Consider the following 9706-nt stretch of genomic DNA (forward strand, 5'->3'; position numbering starts at 1 on the left):
AATCCAAACCCTCAAACAGAGAGAGGCATTTTGGATTCATCAACTGCAGTCCCTTTATCCCAAAGGGCTCAATAAGGATTATGATCTTCACTCATTTATTTAAATTCACCTGATCCGGTATTACTCCAGTAGGGACCCCAGCCTATATGAGTATATCCCTCCTACTCCACAATGGGTCAATATCTAATCTTTATTTTGCTTTTTTATCAGTAGGATCATGATTGACGTACATTCACCTATTATATGGTATCTTGACCACACTACGATTATGATCTTCACTTATTTTATTTAAATTCACCTGGTCACATATTGCTCAAGCAGGGACCTTAGTTTATGTATGGATATCCCTCTCACTCTTTAATGGATTAACATTTAATCCTTATTTGTTGTTTATCATGAGATCCATGATTGATGCATACCTACCTATTACAGGATATCATAACAATATTGTGATGTGCTTTTGACTGTGTTGTGCCATGTAACTTCAACTGACAATTTATTTCATGTTACAGATTATGGATCCATACCCACCCTCGTCCTTCCATACCTCTCCAACCCTCCCTCCCCGATGGTGAAACGCTTCCTGCTTCTTTTTTCCGGCAGTATATCACATACTCCAAATACAGAAACCACTTCCTGGTCCCTGGAACGCACCTGCACGCCGGCTGACACGCACGCATGTGCGCATGCGCGGCACCGGACCAATCAGAAGCCGGCACCTCCCCGCCTCGCGTCACTTCCTGTGACGTCACCGCATCCAGCGCTATTCACCGGCACTTTCACTGCTCTCATTGGCTGACTGCCAAATCCTCCTCCCCTACACCCATACTTATAGCCAGTCCCTCTATACACACACCCTGCTAATATCCAGCGGTGGATACCGCGATCCAGGCAGCACTTTACTTCAGGCTCTTCACCTACACGGTATGTTTTCCTCTCTTATAGCCCTCACCCTATTCCAGTTCCACATATCTTCATGGTATGCACTCTCTCCATAGGATCCCCAGTATTGGGTCCCATCTCCTTCCTCTTTCCTGCTCCCATCCCAGTAATTTGGTAGGTTGCTCCGTTCTTCTTATTTTATTTGCTGGATAAAGGTTACATAGACACATAGACCTCTTGTCTCTTTATATATGTCTCATAATATATATTGTAATTTTACAATCACTATAATGTCTCTATTTCTGTATATTTCTGTTTATATGCAGTACACTGATGAAGGTCGTGTTGACCGAAACGTCTTTACTGTGGACTGCTAATAAAAGTACCTTTTATATCAATTGGTGTGCTGAGGTTATCACTATATCTCAAGGCTTTGGACCCTACTCAAGCACCCAGGTCCAGTAGTGCTGCGTTTTTTCTTATCATTACTTACTCCTGTCCGCAAGCACACTGTTGCGTCATGTCATCAGTAACCTTTTCATATAACGCAGATGAAGCATCTAACATCATTTCCCAAACCAACCTTTCCAGCGAATTCCTTAGGGTACCACCCAGCGAAACACGTGGGCGGGACCTGGAAAAAGAACGCAGACATCTCACCAATATTGAGTTACACTGCGCAACACTCACAGAGTATTTAAGAGTTCAGAGGATTCCTAGGGGACTAAGGGTACCAATCCGTCCTACTCTTTTCTCTGACATTCCTGATTATTGTAGCAAATTTGAACTCATCCTTAATAAATGTTCTTTTGATTTGATGCTACTAACAGTGGACTTTTTACATAAGGCAATCACTACAACGAAGGAACAGATCAAAAACATCGAATCCCAATTGACGACTTCGATCAGCCCTGAGGATCTCCAGACGCTTCAAAGCAAAATCCAGACCAACATTGATCTGCACAAACGTGATACCGAAACTAGAAAAAGGAACAAGTTCGCTAGAGATCTCCAGGACTACGAACAGAACCGAGTATACAGATGGCGAGACAATCCCTCTACAAACAAATATACCCACCGCACAGCCAAGTCTTCAACCGACTACACTTCCTCCGGATCCGACATGGACCAAAGACAGTCCACTATTCAGTCTGTTCCTTTTTTAGGTCAAACACGAAGACGTCCCAACAGAAGAAGACGAGGCGAGGCAATAGGAACAAGGGGAAATCTGGACTTCACACGAATTACCCGATCACAGACCCACAACTGGTGGTAAATATCTCTTCCAAAACTCTCAACGTTGCACAAACATCTGTTCTCCAAAAGGGACTTTCCTTCTGCCCCACATACAAATACAATACCTTTAAATTAGACATGGAGCTACAACGCTTTTACCGTACCTTACGTCTGAAAACTCACTTTGCACATAATCCTTCTAACGCCACTCCTCCGGTCATTACGACCGATATCACAGCCCAAGACTTAGGTCTCCGGTCTAAGAGTAAATATAGGCCTCCTCGAGGCACACATCCACTTGAAACCTTCATAGGGTTCGTGGATGGGCGTTTCAAAAATTGCGCTCCAATATTGACAAGGGCAGAACACATTATCAGACGAATCTCTCTCCTCTTGACCGACAGGCCCTACGAAGCCTGCAAGAGGACAAAGATTTGATAATAAAGCCAGCTGATAAAGGTGGAGCGGTAGTGGTCATGAACAAATGTGATTACATTACGGAAATTCTAAGACAACTTAATGATGAGTCCACATACCGTAAACTATCTACGGACCCGACCACAAAAATACAAACACTCATCACCTCGACACTACAACGTTTTTTAACAGCCAATGTCATTGACTTAAAAACGTATGAATACTTAATAAATCCACATCCAATTATACCGGTATTTTATGTCTTACCCAAAATCCACAAAAGTCTTACCCAACCCCCCGGGCGTCCTATTGTGGCCTCTACAGATTCCGTTTTATCACCTCTGGCAATCTTTTTAGAGAAGATCCTCACACCACTCACCCAAAAAAGTCCATCTTATCTATTAGATACAGGTGCCTTTCTTGAGATCATCAAAACACTCAAACAAGTTCCTCCAGAAGCCATCTTAGTGTCCTTAGACGTCACCAGCCTCTATACCTCAATTCCCCATGATCGGGGTATCCAAGCTGTCACACAAATGTTGAGGGACTCAGATACCAACCCATCTATAATTGACTTAACCGTAGAACTCCTAACAATAGTCCTTACACATAACTACTTCCTCTTTCAGGATACATTTTACATACAGACCAAGGGGACCGCAATGGGCTCTAATGTAGCCCCCCCTTACGCAAACTCCTACATGTCCACTTTTGAGACACAGTATGTATACAGCAATCCATTGTTTCAAGAACATTCCATTCTATGGAAACGATACATAGACGACGTCTTTTGTATCTGGACAGGTTCCCAGGACACTTTAGATGAATTCTTTATGGCTCTTAATACCTCCTGTCCAGGTTTACATTTTACTCTCAACCACCACCCGCATCAGATCAACTTTCTAGATACTCTAGTTATCAAAGATGCCTCAGGACTATTGACCACTGACATCTATAGGAAATCCACAGATCGCAATACACTTCTACATTTTGCAAGCAACCACCCAACCCCCATGAAACATGGCATTCCCAAATCACAATTCCGGAGGGTTGAACGTATTGTGACAGATATGACATTACGAGAAGTCAGAGTAAAAGAAATGACACAGAAATTCGTAGAAAGAGGATATCCTCAGGACCTCCTTCATGAATCACAGGACCACCATACACAACCACGACGAGAGACATCCGATCGTATTCCATTTGTACATACATATCATCCTCTAGCTTACACCATACACCGCACGATACGGAAACATTGGAATATTCTTCAAACAGGCTACCCTACCATCAAATCTTTTCATCAACCTTTTCTACCTTGCTTTAAAAGAGCACCTAACATCAGAGATTCATTAGTCCGAGCTGACATAGGGACATCGTCCCTTGGTCCCCAGCAAAGATTTCTACAAACCCCTAAGAAAGGAACCTTTCCATGTCTACATTGTCATCAGTGTCACAATATCCTTAGAGGGGATACTATCCATCACCCACAAACAGGCAAGAAATACAACATTAAGGGTTACTATACCTGCGACACGAATTTTGTTGTATACCTAGTGAAATGCCCCTGTGGCCTGGTCTATGTAGGGGAAACAACTCAACCTATCAAAGACAGAATCTCCAAACACAAATCCACCATCAGATGCAAAAATTTACTTTTACCTATTCCCCAACACTTCATAGCAGCAGGACACAATGTGTCCCAATTGCGATTCCAAGTCATAGAACAAATCAGACCACTCCGCCGTGGGGGCAATCGAATCCAAACCCTCAAACAGAGAGAGGCATTTTGGATTCATCAACTGCAGTCCCTTTATCCCAAAGGGCTCAATAAGGATTATGATCTTCACTCATTTATTTAAATTCACCTGATCCGGTATTACTCCAGTAGGGACCCCAGCCTATATGAGTATATCCCTCCTACTCCACAATGGGTCAATATCTAATCTTTATTTTGCTTTTTTATCAGTAGGATCATGATTGACGTACATTCACCTATTATATGGTATCTTGACCACACTACGATTATGATCTTCACTTATTTTATTTAAATTCACCTGGTCACATATTGCTCAAGCAGGGACCTTAGTTTATGTATGGATATCCCTCTCACTCTTTAATGGATTAACATTTAATCCTTATTTGTTGTTTATCATGAGATCCATGATTGATGCATACCTACCTATTACAGGATATCATAACAATATTGTGATGTGCTTTTGACTGTGTTGTGCCATGTAACTTCAACTGACAATTTATTTCATGTTACAGATTATGGATCCATACCCACCCTCGTCCTTCCATACCTCTCCAACCCTCCCTCCCGATGGTGAAACGCTTCCTGCTTCTTTTTTCCGGCAGTATATCACATACTCCAAATACAGAAACCACTTCCTGGTCCCTGGAACGCACCTGCACGCCGGCTGACACGCACGCATGTGCGCATGCGCGGCACCGGACCAATCAGAAGCCGGCACCTCCCCGCCTCGCGTCACTTCCTGTGACGTCACCGCATCCAGCGCTATTCACCGGCACTTTCACTGCTCTCATTGGCTGACTGCCAAATCCTCCTCCCCTACACCCATACTTATAGCCAGTCCCTCTATACACACACCCTGCTAATATCCAGCGGTGGATACCGCGATCCAGGCAGCACTTTACTTCAGGCTCTTCACCTACACGGTATGTTTTCCTCTCTTATAGCCCTCACCCTATTCCAGTTCCACATATCTTCATGGTATGCACTCTCTCCATAGGATCCCCAGTATTGGGTCCCATCTCCTTCCTCTTTCCTGCTCCCATCCCAGTAATTTGGTAGGTTGCTCCGTTCTTCTTATTTTATTTGCTGGATAAAGGTTACATAGACACATAGACCTCTTGTCTCTTTATATATGTCTCATAATATATATTGTAATTTTACAATCACTATAATGTCTCTATTTCTGTATATTTCTGTTTATATGCAGTACACTGATGAAGGTCGTGTTGACCGAAACGTCTTTACTGTGGACTGCTAATAAAAGTACCTTTTATATCAATTGGTGTGCTGAGGTTATCACTATATCCCTGACTGGTCAGACACCAATATATCTGTTTAAATGATTCTGGTGTACGCCACATAGCTATAACTGTGGTTTTGCAGTTCCACGGGTCAAATCTCTGTATTATCCTGCTTTTGGCATTTTTTGCAGTAAAAAAAAACTGTAATAGTGTCTCCCTGACTGGTCAGACACCAATATATCTGTTTAAAAGAGTCTGGTGTAGGCCAGAGAATCGGAACTGTGGTTTTGCAGTTCCACGGGTCAAATTTCTGTATTATCCTGCTTTTGGCATTTTTTACCGTAAAAAAAAACTGTAATAAGGTCTCCCTGACTGGTCAGACACCAATATATCAGTTTAAAAGAGTCTGGTGTAGGCCAGAGAAATAGAATTGTGGTTTTGCAGTTCCAAGTGTCAAATCTCTGTATTATCCTGCTTTTGGCATTTTTTGCCGTAAAAAAAACTGTAATAGTTTCTCCCTGACTCGTCAGACACCAATATATCTGTTTAAAAGAGTCTGGTGTAGGCCAGAGAAATAGAACTGTGGTTTTGCAGTTCCACGGGTCAAATCTCTGTATTATCATGCTTTTGGCATTTTTTGCCATAAAAAAAAACCTGTAATAGTGTCTCCCTGACTGGTCAGACACCAATATATCTGTTTAAAAGAGTCTGGTATAGGCCACATAACTATAACTGTGGTTTTGCAGTTCCACGGGTCAAATCTCTGTATTATCCTGCTTTTGGCATTTTTTGCTGTAAAAAAAACTGTAATAGTGTCTCCCTGACTGGTCAGACACCAATATATCTGTTTAAAAGAGTCAAGTGTAGGTCAGAGAAACGGAACTGTGGTTTTGCAGTTCCACGGGTCAAATCTCTGTATTATCCTGCTTTTGGCATTTTTTACCATAAAAAAAAATGTAATAGTGTCTCTCTGACTGGTCAGACACCAATATATCTGTTTAAATGATTCTGGTGTACGCCACATAGGTATAACTGTGGTTTTGCAGTTCCACGGGTCAAATCTCTGTATTATCCTGCTTTTGGCATTTTTTGCAGTAAAAAAAAACTGTAATAGTGTCTCCCTGACTGGTCAGACACCAATATATCTGTTTAAAAGAGTCTGGTGTAGGCCAGAGAATCGGAACTGTGGTTTTGCAGTTCCACGGGTCAAATCTCTGTATTATCCTGCTTTTGGCATTTTTTGCTGTGAAAAAAACTGTAATAGTGTCTCCCTGACTGGTCAGACACCAATATATCTGTTTAAAAGAGTCAAGTGTAGGTCAGAGAAACGGAACTGTGGTTTTGCAGTTCCACGGGTCAAATCTCTGTATTATCCTGCTTTTGGCATTTTTTACCGTAAAAAAAAACTGTAATAAGGTCTCCCTGACTGGTCAGACACCAATATATCAGTTTAAAAGAGTCTGGTGTAGGCCAGAGAAATAGAATGGTGGCTTTGCAGTTCCAAGTGTCAAATCTCTGTATTATCCTGCTTTTGGCATTTTTTACCGTAAAAAAAAATGTAATAGTGTCTCTCTGACTGGTCAGACACCAATATATCTGTTTAAATGATTCTGGTGTACGCCACATAGCTATAACTGTGGTTTTGCAGTTCCATGGGTCAAATCTCTGTATTATCCTGCTTTTGGCATTTTTTGCAGTAAAAAAAAACTGTAATAGTGTCTCCCAGACTGGTCAGACACCAATATATCTGTTTAAAAGAGTCTGGTGTAGGCCAGAAAATCGGAACTGTGGTTTTGCAGTTCCACGGGTCAAATCTCTGTATTATCCTGCTTTTGGCATTTTTTACCGTAAAAAAAAACTGTAATAAGGTCTCCCTGACTGGTCAGACACCAATGTATCAGTTGAAAAGAGTCTGGTGTAGGCCAGAGAAATAGAATTGTGGTTTTGCAGTTCCAAGTGTCAAATCTCTGTATTATCCTGCTTTTGGCATTTTTTGCCGTAAAAAAAAACTGTTATAGTGTCTTCCTGACTCGCCAGACACCAATATATCTGTTTAAAAGAGTCTGGTGTAGGCCAGAGAAATAGAACTGTAGCTTTGCAGTTCCACAGGTCAAATCTCTGTATTATCCTGCTTTTGGCATTTTTTGCCATAAAAAAAAACTGTAATAGTGTCTCCCTGACTGGTCAGACACCAATATATCTGTTTAAAAGAGTCTGGTGTAGGCCAGAGAAATAGAACTGTCGTTTTGCAGTTCCACGTGTCAAATCTCTGTATTATCCTGCTTTTGGCATTTTTTGCCGTAAAAAAAAACTGTTACAGTGTCTCCCTGACTGGTCAGAAACCAATATATCTGTTTAAAAGATTCTGGTGTAGGTCAGAGAAATAGAACTGTGATTTTGCAGCTCCATGGGGCAAATCTCTGTATTATCCTGCTTTTGTCATTTTTTTGCGGTAAAAAAAACTGTAATAGTGTCTCCCTGTCTGGTCAGACACCAATATATCTGTTAAAAAGAGTCTGGTGTAGGCCAGAGAAATAGAACTGTGGCTTTGCAGTTCCACAGGTCAAATCTCTGTATTATCCTGCTTTTGGCATTTTTTGCCATAAAAAAAAAACTGTAATAGTGTCTCCCTGACTGGTCAGACACCAATATATCTGTTTAAAAGATGATGGTGTATGCCACATTACTATAACTGTGGTTTTGCAGTTCTACGGGTTAAATTTCTGTATTATCCTACTTTTGGCTTTTTTTGCCATAAAAAGAAACAGTAATAGTGTCTCCCTGACTGGTCAGACACCAATATATCTGTTTATAAGATTCTGGTGAACGCCACATAACTATAACTGTGGTTTTGCAGTTCCATGGGTCAGATCTCCGTATTATCCTGCTTTTGGCATTTTTTGCTGTAAAAAAAAACATTAATAGTGTCTCCCTGACTGGTCAGACACCAATAAATCTGTTTAAAAGAGTCTGGTGTAGGCCACATAACTATATCTGTGGTTTTGAAGTTCCACGGGTCAAATCTCTGTATTATCCTGCTTTTGGCATTTTTTGCCGTTAAAAAAACAGTAATAGTGTCTCCCTGACTGGTCAGACACCAATATATCTGTTTAAAAGAGTCTGCTGTAGGCCAGATAAATAGAAATATGGTTTTGCAGTTCCAAGTGTCAAATCTCTGTATTATCCTGCTTTTGGCATTTTTTGCCGCAAAAAAATGCTGTAATAGTGTCTCCCTGACTGGTCAGACACCAATATATCTGTTTAAAAGAGTCTGATGTAGGCCACATAAATATAACTGTGGTTTTGCAGTCCCACGGGTCAAATTTTTGTATTATCCTGCTTTTGGCATTTTTTGCCATAAAAAAAAGCTGTAGTAGTGTCTCCCTGACTGGTCAGACACCAATATATCAGTTTAAAAGAGTCTGGTGTAGGCCAGAGAAATAGAATTGTGGTTTTGCAGCTCCAAGTGTCAAATCTCTGTATTATCCTGCTTTTGGCATTTTTTACCGTAAAAAAAACTGTAATTGTGTCTCTCTAACTGGTCAGACACCAATATATCTGTTTAAAAGATTCTGGTGTACTCCACAAAGCTATAACTGTGGTTTTGCAGTTCCACGGGTCAAATCTCTGTATTATCCTGCTTTTGGAATTTTTTCCAGTAAAAAAACTGTAATAGTGTCTCCCTGACTGGTCAGACACCAATATATCTGTTTAAAAGAGTCTGGTGTAGGCCAGAGAATCGGAACTGTGGTTTTGCAGTTCCACGGGTCAAATCTCTGTATTATCCTGCTTTTGGCATTTTTTATCGTAAAAAAAAACTGTAATAAGGTCTCCCTGACTGGTCAGACACCAATATATCAGTTTAAAAGAGTCTGGTGTAGGCCAGAGAAATAGAATTGTGGTTTTGCAGTTCCAAGTGTCAAATCTCTGTATTATCCTGCTTTTGGCATTTTTTGCCATAAAAAAAACTGTAATAGTGTCTCCCTGACTCGTCAAACACCAATATATCTGTTTAAAAGAGTCTGGTGTAGTCCAGAGAAATAGAACTGTGGTTTTGCAGTTCCACGTGTCAAATCTCTGTATTATCCTGCTTTTGGCATTTTTTGCCGCAAAAAAAACTGTAATAGTGTCTCCCTGACTGGTCAGACACCAATATATCTGTTTACAAGAG

The 9706-nt window shown here is 41.0% G+C and overlaps 1 protein-coding gene across 11 annotated transcripts in view; it reads left to right on the forward strand.

Moving 5' to 3' along the window:
* LOC141157204 (uncharacterized) overlaps window positions 1-5573 on the forward strand; it is an 11039-nt gene extending 5466 nt beyond the window's left edge. For 5 of the 11 annotated variants that reach the window (XR_012247765.1, XR_012247763.1, XR_012247766.1 and 2 more), the window contains 3 exons: window positions 513-924; window positions 999-1056; window positions 1730-1868. Coding sequence is in view for 2 of the 11 variants with exons in the window: in XM_073644187.1 (XP_073500288.1) it covers window positions 977-1056; window positions 1209-1338; window positions 1730-2154; window position 4807 (636 nt within the window). In the remaining 9 variants the exon portion in view is untranslated. Of the gene's footprint in view, window positions 1-512; window positions 1057-1208; window positions 1339-1398; window positions 2155-4806 lie in introns of those variants that run through there. The other 6 variants (XM_073644187.1, XR_012247761.1, XR_012247759.1 and 3 more) reach the window with 6 other exon arrangements.
* The last annotated feature ends 4133 nt before the right edge of the window (window positions 5574-9706 follow it).

The sequence above is a fragment of the Phyllobates terribilis genome, unplaced genomic scaffold (genome assembly GCF_046119375.1).
Source record: "Phyllobates terribilis strain yellow unplaced genomic scaffold, ASM4611937v1 Scaffold_8__6_contigs__length_399053987, whole genome shotgun sequence".
NCBI classification, from domain to species: domain Eukaryota; kingdom Metazoa; phylum Chordata; class Amphibia; order Anura; family Dendrobatidae; genus Phyllobates; species Phyllobates terribilis.